Source organism: Betta splendens, chromosome 4 (genome assembly GCF_900634795.4).
Source record: "Betta splendens chromosome 4, fBetSpl5.4, whole genome shotgun sequence".
Taxonomy (NCBI): domain Eukaryota; kingdom Metazoa; phylum Chordata; class Actinopteri; order Anabantiformes; family Osphronemidae; genus Betta; species Betta splendens.
The window spans coordinates 6,159,573-6,171,579 of NC_040884.2; the positions used below are offsets into that span (position 1 = coordinate 6,159,573).

General features: G+C 50.3%; 1 protein-coding gene and 1 long non-coding RNA gene across 2 annotated transcripts in view; one reads left to right on the forward strand and one right to left on the reverse strand.

Annotated features, from left to right (window-relative positions):
• Window positions 1-12,007, forward strand: part of trabd2b (TraB domain containing 2B) — a 36,111-nt gene that overhangs the window by 22,369 nt on the left and 1,735 nt on the right. Inside the window, exons 3-5 of the mRNA XM_029146506.3 lie at window positions 1,175-1,321; window positions 2,512-2,686; window positions 10,567-10,663. Coding sequence (XP_029002339.1) covers window positions 1,175-1,321; window positions 2,512-2,686; window positions 10,567-10,663 — 419 coding nt within the window. The remainder of the gene's footprint in view (window positions 1-1,174; window positions 1,322-2,511; window positions 2,687-10,566; window positions 10,664-12,007) is intronic.
• Window positions 2,659-12,007, reverse strand: part of LOC114853293 (uncharacterized) — a 58,705-nt gene continuing 49,356 nt past the window's right edge. Inside the window, exons 3-4 of the long non-coding RNA XR_003785531.2 lie at window positions 5,192-5,311; window positions 2,659-3,748 (exon numbers count right to left, since the gene is read on the reverse strand). This is a non-coding gene — a long non-coding RNA (uncharacterized LOC114853293). The remainder of the gene's footprint in view (window positions 3,749-5,191; window positions 5,312-12,007) is intronic.

Here is a 12,007-nt window from a genome sequence, read left to right on the forward strand (position 1 = left end):
GAAACGTCAAAAATAATACATGAACCATAGCCTCCAGACTGGAACGAGGGGCAGCAGATTCAGTGCTGGCAGAGAGATGAGAGGAGGACGGAGACGGCTGGAAGGGTGGCGAAGAGAACGCACGGGAGACAAGTCGATCCCCCAAAATGAATAGTAAAAGGATGAAATGCTGAGGCGCTTGTCTCTTTGCATTCTGCAAACTACAACTGAGACGTTCACAAGACCGGGGAGGATCACGAGGCCGGGCTCAGGGCTGGGCTGTGATTAGCCCAGTCCGAAGGTTACCTGGAGTTGAAACATCCATAATGCTCAATATTGGCATTTATGATTGTAAAAACATAACTTAATTACATAAATTACAAGCCAGGCTTTTGACATCAGCCTCAATCAGCTGCGCAGCTGGATCGGCCTTAGGCTGCTCCACAAATCAGCCGGGCCCGGACGCTGACGTTCTTCCTGCAGTATTTTCCGAAGCTCTAGTCGGGTTTCGCGGTAATTAGGATCTTAGACGCGGATCAGTCTGGTGTGGTTTGAAGATATGATTGTTCTAATCAAGGCTGCTGGTTGCAGTGTGGGACTGTGGGACATCTGCTTGCTCCACGCAGACGGGGAACGGAGGGCACCTCTGGATCCTTCTAGAGCGGAGGGATGACGGACAGCTCAGTCCGGCCAGTCCGGGGCGCCGTGGCCTCGCAGGGGGCGGGAACAGGGAGCAGGGAGGTTCACCTGGTGTCTGCGACAGCTGTGGAGCTGCTGGACTAGCTGGGGGCTGCGAGCTATAAATTCTCCCTAAAGAGGGTTTACTTTTGATTTTAATGGGGGCTGTAAATTTACGGCACCTTGGCCCCGGTGAAAGTCAAGGAAGGGTTATTTTTCAATGCTCTCTCTCTCTCTCTTTCGTTCTCCCTTTCCTCGCAGCCGGTGGCGTCCTGCCATGTCTTTTGTGGCCTGTTTTTACCTGTAGTCAGCCTGAATGTAAAGGATATTAAAATATCCTGAACCGCCAGAAACGAAAACGTTGCAGAACCCTCGGCATAACGGCTCCATTGTACCCTGCGTGCTCAGTTCTCGCCCCTTCATGGTGGATTCCTCTCCAACAGAGAGCAGAGGGTTTACTGATGCACCACCGCCTCTCTCTCTCTCTCTCTCTCTCTCTCTGTTCGTCTTCCTGCAGGTGCTGTTCGCTCTGAACCAAACGCTGCTGCAGCACGAGGGCGTTCGAGCAGGCAGCCTGCAGGGCTCCTACACCACCGAGGACCTCATCACGCACTACAACTGTGGAGACCTGAGCTCCATCATCTTCAACCATGACACCTCGCAGGTTGGTCCCCTCCTTCAGCTGGTAAACGCCCGTGAGTCAATCACGCTGCTCCTCACCAGTCTTCACGGCCTGATACGTGTATTAACGTCCAATGGTGAACGAAATCGGTCTCGCTTTCAGCGTCGTGCCAGCGTCTGAGCAGGAGAAGAACTTTTAGTGAGCAGGTGAGCAGACACAGAGGCCTCACACACCTGCAAAACTCTAAGCACCATCATTTAATCTGGTGCTAAGATGCTAAAGGAAGAAGGAGCAGGACGACCCAGTCTAGAGCCAAAGTGCATTCCCTGCCATTGTTGGACAAGAAAAAAAACAGAAACCCATGCATTACCCACAATGCCATGCAACGTCTGTTGGCTCAGAGATTGTTATACTAGTGTCAGCTAATGGTCTCAAACTGCTACACGTAGCTTTAAACAGCCACAGACCTTTTTACAGGTCAATCCCTGAAGCTTTCTGTGCATTTCAACTATAATCCTTCAAGACACGCTTCACATGCAGCAGTCGGCTTCATCGCATGGTAGGAATAAAAAGCAAAGAATACGCCTGCACGTGTGAATTAGCACCTTTCACCTGCAGCAGCAGCCCGTGTGGAGAGATCGTGGTGCAGAGGAAGGACTCACCAGCAGACGCTGGATGGAGCGGCACCTTGTTCACACGTGGAACAATAAATCCCAGCAGATTTATGCTCCGCTCCCCTGCTGCGCGTCAGCGTGTCTGCATGCGTGTGTTCCAGGTTGAACGCACACTATCTGCATGGGCGCAGGTCAACACATACACGTACAGAGGAGCCATCGCGACAGATTCAGGCTTCTGAGGCCTCAGCAGGGGACCGTCGGCCTCATACATCACGTGCACTCGCTCGCCCGCCGCTGCCTCTCTCTCCTCCGTCAGCCTCGGCCCGTTCGCCGCCGCGCTCTCGCTCCGACCCGCGCAATTAAGCGCCGCCGTGGTCACTTTCTGTCAGACCCACACGTCACCGACGCCCGGCGGCTGCCAGGTCTCACACTCTCCTGGGCTCGCGTTTGGCAGCCTGTCTCCAACACCTCCGCTCAGTCCTCTCCTTCTTTTCCGTCTCAGTCGCGTTCAACACCCGTTCTCACTCCTTGTTTGATGTTTTCAATGATTCATACTTGTCCCGTAATTATTCCGTGAGAGGTGTTTTTAATTCCAGCGTTCCCTCTCTCTCTCAGCTTCCTCACTTCATCAACAGCTCGCTGCCGGCCCACGACCGTACGACGGCGCTGCAGATTGACAGCTACTTTCGCCAGGAGCTCATCTATAAACGCAATGAGCGAATGGCCCGGCGTGTCTCGGCCCTGCTGCACAGGAGTCCCAACCAGACCTACTTCTTCGCCTTTGGTGCAGGTGAGAGGGTTCCAAACACACAAAACACGATTAAGACTCACTTTATCAGCAAAGGACACATTAGCTGACCCTTGACCTGCTGTGTAAAAAATGCCTCTACAGTAGATACCATAAAAAACGAATCATGGCAGCAACTCTAGGCTGAATCTGTATTTTGCTTTAAGAGAAGTCTTTCCAGACACATTCTGATTGAAGTTGAACAGTGTGTGTTTGCATGTAATTGCAAAGTGAAGACGAGATCAGGTTTGCTTTGGCCTGAAACGGTGATCCTGTCAGCACTGATGTGTGTTTATGGAGAACAATTTGCTCTCGTTTTGTGTTTGAAAGTAAAACTGGAGAAAAAGCAGGACAATAATAGTGCACAATGGTTCCCAGATCCCTGGCATTAAGAAGCACACGCACGCACGCACACGCACGCACACGCACGCACGCACGCACGCACGCACGCACGCACGCACGCACGCACACACACACACACACACACACACACACACACACACACACACACACACACACACACACACACACACACACACACACACACACACGGGAGTCTCCATTACACCCAGCTCCCACCTCAGAAATGAAAAAGCCATGAGCTGTTTGTTTCAATTAGCATTCCTGGCTATTGCTGCTAATGTTTCCTGAGCTGCGTAGCGTGTCCTGCAGGGAAGTGTGCGTGTGTGTGCGTGTGTGCTATCACCATGTGCACATGTAACTAGTGTTTGCCCACAAAAGCAGGTGGTGGGTGCGTATCCGCGCTTTACGACACAACCGTGTCTGTGTTTGTGCGTCTGAAAATGGGTGTTGCCTGCAGCCTCTAGGGCGGCGTGAGTGCATGTGCAAGTGAGTGTGCCGCAGTGTGTGATTGTTGGGATGTTTCCTCCGAGCGTTTCTCGGCCACTTCACTGTCGCTGGTGTTTGGAACAGGCCGCCGTCGCACCCTCCGTCCGTTCCACACACGGCTGGAAAGCCGTCGACTCGCATCCGTCTTCCGACTGCGACAGAGGATTGAGTGGTTGTAGAGAAGACCCTGATGTGACGTCGTCTTCCTTCTACACGCTGTGTTTATGAAACAATGAAAATCATGTGAAGCCCAGAAAGCCAACAGACCCGGTCCAAGTCTTGAGGCTAAAAAAAGGCACAGAGGAGCTGGAAACAACAGCTCTGCTTCATATTACAGGTCGTTAGCAATGTTGTTCTGTGTAATGCATGCACAAGGCTGCATATGATATACTTCTCAGAGTACAGCTGGCAGCTGGGAGACAAATATCAATAAATCAACAGCACACGAGAAACAGAACATTATTCTTAGGACAAAAGAGCAGCTGCTTTCCTGTGGGGTTGAGGTGTGCTTCCTTTGCATGCAAACACACAGTATGTGTGCATTTTACAGAAATACAGCAACGTTAAAGCGTCATTTACTAGTTACTGCACTGGCGCCTTGTGACTGGCTCAAAGAAGACAAATACACAAAATAAATAGGTTAAATCACAAAATCCTTCAAAATAAAAGCAGTTCTCGCTACTCTACAGCATTTAGCGACGTTTTCACTGAACGTGTTCCTCAGAGTTGAGAAAAAGATGATGTTCAGCCAAGACATCTAAATCTGCCGTTGTGTATATGAGTTTGTCATCGTACATTAAGCAGACTACCAGACGTTCCCCTAAAGCATTTCAACTGGGAGGAGATAGCGAAAGGATTTAAAGCCTATCTGCAAAATCTGGGCTTTTATCCTTCGCTGCCGATCACATTGTGTGAATGTTTGACCTTCTGCCAAATGTTTCGCCCAAGAATACAGCGCGTTCTAGTGCAGCCTCATGCTGTCCAGGTTGGCTTCTGTTAAATATTTGCCCTTCGGTGAGGCAACTATGTGTAAGTTTCCCCCAAGTGTCCAGGCTGGGTCACCTAAAGGCTGCAGCGCTGTGTGCAGGAGGACTGACAGCGAGTGTGAAGTGATGAGAACCATTACAGCGCCGGCACGCTGGGAAAACGCGTTCACACACATGCGTGGACTTGGAGCCATATGCAAACCCGCATACAGTATCTGCTTTATGACCCGCAGAAGCGGGACAACGTTCGCTCACACGACAGACACAGGTCCCAGAAAACGCAGAATCAGTCTTTGAGGCAAGAACTTGGGCCGCACGCTTGATTCAAGGCTGCGTTTACAGTCTGGATGTAATTAGCGTGTGATTTACAGACACTCGCAGCTAATTACACAGCTAGTAAGTGGGTCTGCCTGCGTAGTTCACGCAAGGAGAATATCAAAAGCTGAAAAAAACGAAATAGAAACACATTTAATAAAGCTGTTTTTAAAAAGCACAAACCTCCAAGAAAAAGATCAGATTTAATCTGCGTCAGGCTGTTGCATCTGTTTAATAAATAACATGCATTTCTCTAAATGCAGATTTACTAAAAAACTGCCTCGACCAGAATAAAGTCCCTCCCACATCATAACAAAGCGTTCTTTCTCTCAATTCTGTTTGTGGGATGCTGACTCACGTCTTTATGGTCCTGTAACGTGGCCCACTGGTCCCAGTGTCCCATCGGCTCCAACCAGCCATGAAACAGTATCATCCTGTGATGCCAGGACATAAAGCAGTGGCCTGGCCGCGCGTCACTCTGGAGGAGGGAGGAAGGTGTGAGGGTTATGACTATTCACACATACTTTATAAGAACTCCAGCCTAGGGAGACATATTATACACATGTTGAAGGCCAGATGTGGGCGTACAATAATGTGATCACATAAAATCCAATCTTTACAGTCAAATCTCAAAAAACACATATAGCGTCTTCCCGTGAATTTGAAACTAATCATAACGGGGGTCTGTGTTTAGTTGATCAGGCTCCATTTCTACCATTCGACGTGACCACAGGCTGAACCGTGTCCAGAGCAGAGCCGGGGCAGCACTCAGGTCCAGACCCTCAACAGTTACTAATGTCCTGGTCCAATCTAGGAGTTTTTTCACAGAGCAATTAAACTATACGACGTGTGTATAAAGTGGTTCAGGCAGAAAATCCATCTCTGCTTCAGCACACAACCCCCCCCCCCCCTTTTCCTGTCACTGTACACCTACAGTTACCAGTTACAGACCAGTGCTCGGCCTTAGGCTTCTCCTCCTCCTTTTCCCTCCGTCCTGCGCACACGCAGATGTCGTGACAGACATTCTTTATTTTCTTCACGTTCGCCAACAGGTTATTAATATAAATTACAGCGCTCCAGCAACTTTAATTGAATTACACCATGTAGTATGAGCTGCACAGCGTTGGCCTCTTAGTGGAGCCTGCTGCCGGGCAAAGGTTTAATGACGTAGTGGGTCTTCAGGAGCACCTCAGTGCGTCTCACACCTTTTTAGCTGCTACAGTAGGAATAAACATTTTATTCATTTAGTAAGCAAAACATTCATTGCTTTTATTGTGAAGGGGCTTATAAGCTCGTAACCTCATCGATGCTACGTTTGGCCAGTTGCTGGTAAATTATCTACGGGTAACGAACCAAAAGGGCGGAAGCATTAAAGGACTTTGTCTATTGTGGCTGAGTCGACTCCTCTGTCTCCTCGCAGTCTCTTCTCCTGTTCCTGTGTTCCACTGTGGTCGCTGCTGTTCGCCATTATGTAATGGGGGCCAATCACGGGCAGCCGCCGCTGCATGACGTAGCGCTCGCCGCCGGGCCAAAAGCGCACATCACTGTTTCCCCTCGGCCACGGTGACACAGCAGCACCAGATGACAGCGGTAATGGGAATAAGATGCTGGCAGACGCGCCGGGCACTTGTTCTGTTGCTGGCGTAAACAGACGCGAGCCTCAAACCGGCAAAACGTGCTCTCCGCGTCACGCTCCCTTTGAATCCCACACAGACCCAGCAAAACCAAGCGGGACCGGTGGCGTTCCGAGGGGGACGCCGCGTGCTGCCAGAGCTCTCTGCGCCTCAGCAGGTTCTCATTTGCCGCGGCCCGTCCTTATTGAAAACATCCCGTGGAATTTCCTGACACGGCCGCGGCCCAGACGCCGCTTGGCGCGCGCCCGTGTTTGTGTGCGTTCCGTACACAAAGTCATACGAGATATTTATCGCCGGCAGGTTTTAGTTACTGTCAGAAAATACACATGTAGTGTTGTTTGTTTTGACGTTTGAGCCGCTTTTGGACGGTTGTGATGGAGCTGGGTTTCTGCCTGTACGTTCTGCTGCGCAGGCCTATAAAGGCCCATTGTGCAGGCAGAGCAGGACCATATGTTTCGCAGTCGCTTGTGGTGTTGTGGTGTTGAAGCGATGACTGAGGCCGGGCCGGGCCGGGCCGGGTGTCACTCTCCCCCTCCAGCCAGAACAAGGCCGTCCTTCCACCGGCCTCTGCATGAAACAAGAAGCTCTGTCCCTCGGCTGTTATATATACAGTAACGTACTCTTTGCTTCAGTTTATTGGGCTAATGCTAAATCATCTGTCCTGTTGTACCTTGGCACAGCAATGCCGGGTTTGTTTGGGTGGTAACACTGCACCGGCCGTCATTGGTGTGTTCATAGATTACGCGGCTCATTAGCATCTGAAAGAACGGCTCATCTTTTTCTGCTGCGGAGGCCGTGTCTTTAATGCAGCATTTCATAAACACGCGGGTGCTTCCATCCGGCTCGCTTTGATCTTTGGAGCGTTAACATTGGCCCGAAGAGACAGACAGCGTGCAGATCCAGTTACACAAGTCACGCTAACTGCTTCTTGTTGCTTTTGCTAAATTAAATAAGTCCTGTAAATAAAATCCACGGTTTACTCCTGTTTCTCTGTGTTTTAAGGCGCTAGCGCTGTGGGTCCTTGCTTCTCCGGCTCCTCTCGGTTGAACCAAATGCTGTGATGTGATTTACGGGGGGATCCCAGCGCTGTAAAACCTTCACAGCGAGGAACAGGGATGCTGGCCTTATTAAAATCTCTGCAGCATTACTCATATGTTGTTGGAAGAGGGACCGGCCGCGCTGTGAAGGATAAGTTAGAGGAGGTTTTAGACACCGCTACAGCACACAAATATGAACAGCCACAGTTGGAACCTGGCATTAAAAGACAGACCTGACTAAAAGTGAACCACAGCAAAATGTAGCTGTGATTCAGTGAGGCCTTGCAGTCAGCAGATACAAACCCAGTGACCCTGTCCCACACAGTTGCAGCTGTTATAAAGCTGGATTCAAAGCCCTAAGAAATACAAACTACAGCAAGAGTGAGCTGTAAACTGAGACACGTGCTAATCATGATCACATTGCATCACCACTAATAAATGCTCAAGGCGCTGAGACGAGGGGAGATGAGAGGGATTTCCCCAACAGTTTGTTTGTTTGGTCCGTAAAGTACTGCAGCAGCAGTACCCAGCATGCTCTCTGGCCGGATCGAGGGCGTACATCAATGCGATCCTCACTCTCCATCTCTCCTCGCCCTCCTTCTCCACCTCCAATCACTTCCTTGCACAGGATCATTTTCCTCCTCCCTGTTTTCAGCCACTCAGTCTACCACTAAACTGCCTATTTATTCTCTCCTCTGTTTCTTTGTTACAGTTTGTGCTCGGTTTATGCAATTTTCACAGGCGGTGGTCCACGGCACGCAATCCATGTGGGATTGTCTTTAACCACTACAACATATCAGTTTATCCATCTGCAGACAATGTGATTGCAAACACATTTGTTTGTACAAAGACAGAAAAATATCATAAATCTCTTACTGTGCAAGTTTATGGCTCGCTCGCCCTTTGAGGTTGAAGGAGAGGCTGTAGAAAGGAAGGGAGGGATGAACAGAGGAAGCAGACAGGTGAAGGAGTGCAATGGTGGGTGTGAGAAGAGCTGCTGACACGGCTCGAGCCTGGGTGGTAACCAGAAAGACACACACACACACACACACGCACACACATACACACACACACACACACACACACACACACGCACACGCACACGCACACACATACACACACACACACACACACACACACACACACACACACACACACACACACACACACACACACACACGCAACTGCAACAGACAGGAAAGCAAACAAGCAGAGGACGGACACAGAACCACAGTGACACCCAGACGAGCAGCAGAAGACGTGATTGCGTCTGGAAAAGCAGACAGATAAAGAGATAGGCCTGAGACGGGAGCTGGCGAGTGTAAACACAGACAGAACACATATTGCCACTGGAAGTAGTGGAAATCACGATGGAAAGGTTGTTAAGCAGACGAAGAGCTGGGTCATTAACTCTGCTCTCAGGAGTCGCAAGAGGGGAAACTCCCCACACGCTGCAAAAAGTGAAGCTTGGACCATGTTCACTTTTTAAACTGAGGTCTACGTGTCAGGTTGAGGTGCTTCATGGCTGTGATGACAAAAGGCCGGCGAGAAGAAGGGATTAGTGCGACGCGTGAAAGTGGCTGTACGTGGTTTAAGCCACAAGCTCACAAGATGCATCACTTCCGTCACAGCCTTTTGGGTTTGTATCGAGATCTACTGGACACACACACACACACACACACACACACACACACACACACACACACACACACACACACACACACACACACACACACACACACAGAGGAAGGCAGTCAGTGCATCCAACAGTCAGCTTGACCTCATACCCACAGTGTGCTTTTCTGCCCCCGGCCTCTAGAAATTAATCAAACACACAGACGTGAGGGTTGAATCTATCAGCGTGTGAGTGAGGCGGCTCTGGCTCCGGTGGCTCGTTGCACCAGAAGGATGCTTCATTTGGTTTAAACACTGCGGTAATGCTTTCTCCTAACATCTCAGTTAAAGTTTAATGCCACTGGGATGAGGAGCACGTCCTCACTCGTGGCCTTGTTGGGATATTTCATCTGCTTCAGCATAACAAAACAAGAACGCACACCCACCTCCAGCCAGACAAAAACTCACACTCTCTGTGCTCTGTGTAATCCCATCTGATCTGGCCGATGCTGTGTTGTTAGAAGCCTCCTCTCTCTCTCTCTCTCTCTCTCTCTCTCTCCACAGTCTTTCCCGGTGCTGCCTTTGAACTCAGCTGCCAAGAAAGTGTAACACCGTGTGCCTCATTTCTCTGACTTTCTGGAATGATCAGGAACATTATAATGATAAAATTGGCAGTGAGGAGCTGAGAGGGTGCAGGGGCGGGGTGATGGGGGGCGGGCGGACAAAAAAGCCAGCAAGAGGCTTGAACATTGTCAGCGTGCTCTTAATAAGCTGCAGCCGAGAGTCAAGGTGTGTGAGCGTCTGAATTCCTCTGTGTGCAAAGGTTTGTGAACATGCGTGAGCCCAAATGTGAATTCTTCTGTTCCAGACCGTGTGTGTGTGTGTGTGTGTGCGTGTTTGTGTGTGTGTGTGTGCGTGTGTGTGTTTGTGTGTGTGTGTGTGTGTGTTTGTGTGTGTGTGTGTGTGTGTTTGTGTGTGTGTGTGTGTGTGTGTTTGTGTGTGTGTGTGTGTGTGTGTGTGCGTGCGTGCGTGCGTGTAGGTGTTTGTGTGTAGGTGATGTCAGGCTGCGACTCAGCTTATTGCTGGGTTGAGTGACGTGAAGGATTATCTGCTGATGGGAGAAATAAAAAAAAGAAAGCTTTCATCAGCGTGGGGTTGATTTCTGCATGTTGGTGTCAGACTGAAGGCGTTGTACACAAGGTGAAAGGGAGCACGAGACAGAGGGGAGGCAGGAGGTCACAACAATGGGTCCAGCAGTGCACTTACTGTGTATTTGAGTGACCCATTTTGTGCCTCTGCACACAGTTACCATTCATTCCATCCTGTGGGGACCATGAACTGATTGCACGAGTTAAGATACCTCCGTTTCAACCACTGAGGAGCTGCTGTTCTTAAATCTAATTCAAAGGAAAGTGATTGAAGCCACGTATCTGTCTTTCTTCTCTTAGGCCACTTCCTGGGGAACCACAGTGTGCTGGACATCCTCAGACAGGAAGGCTACCAGATTGTGCACATGCCCTCTGATCACCAAGAACCTGTCGCCGTGTGAGTAGCAGTGGTTACAACCAAACAAAAGAGCGCGGCATTAAAACATGCAGGTGATCGCTCGGGAGCGCCTTAGAAATGTGTTTGACATCATGGAAACCGCCAGAGTCATTAGCGATGATACATGGTATTTTATTTTGGAGCCGGAGTAATTCCAGTGTACTGTAGGTAAATTATGAGTATTGGACGAATCCAGCTCTGAGCAGGTAATCAGTCACAGACTGCAGCATGAGTTTGTTCAAACCTGACAAGATAATGAATGGAACAGCGCGTCTATGTACTAACATCACCCCGAGGATGTTACAGCCTCGCGCAGTATTTTGTGCTCAGCTTTTGGCAGACATGCAGATACATGTGGACACAGTCAGACACAGAGGCACAGCCTGCGTCGTCCACCTCCATCCGACTGGCAGCGCGTTGAACCTCCGTAGATTTATGCTCGGTGACAAAAATGCTTTAATTGGGCGCCTTTCTCCCTCCCTCCCTCGCTTCCTTCCTCGCTTCCTTCCTCCCTCCCTCCTTCGCCTGATAAAGAGGAGCTGCCAGCTGCGGTTCTGCGAGTTCTCACCAGCCCCTGGTGCCGTGGTCGACACACACACACACACACACACACACACACACACACACACACACACACACACACACACACACACACACACTCTGCAGTGATGCACGGTGAACAGCATAGCTCCATCCTCTCACACACAGGCTTGGCTTACGTCCTGCAGCATTTCGTCCCAAAGCATGTGTGTGGGTACGTGCATCCTCTGTCCACTGGCACAGAGCAGGGGGGGATTCATGAGCCCATAAAGCAGACGAGTGTAAATGTAAAAAACAGGGGAGCAACAAGGTGAGCCGCTTTGTAAAAAAAAAAAAAAACTCCACGCACACTCAGCCAAGACTTAAAAAGGTCCAACAGCAAATTACAGCTGTAAACATAGCTCCTCTATCTCCCTCCACCATGTTTGCAGAGCTGTGGTCTCCAGCCAGTGGTTCTGGTTTAAAAGCTGACAAGTGGACTGACTCACTGTGGTCGCACACACTCCCAGCGCGCACACACACAACCACGCATTCGCCCGTGCACAGACGCCCCCAGCTCCCTGGAACAAGGTGCTGTGACAGGAAAAGACACCACAAGCCTGAGTGAGAGGTGCCTCAGCCTCGGGCGGTGCTACCGGCAAAATGGTTTTAAGGAGCGATTACATGAGTGACAGACGGAGCGGACGAGAGCTGGGTTTGGCTCCGCAGCAGCTTGACCGCAGGCCAGGAGCTATCATCACTGTGACCGAGCCACTGAGCCCTGGATGGGGGGGGGGGGGGGGGGGGGGGGGGGGGGGCTGTAAT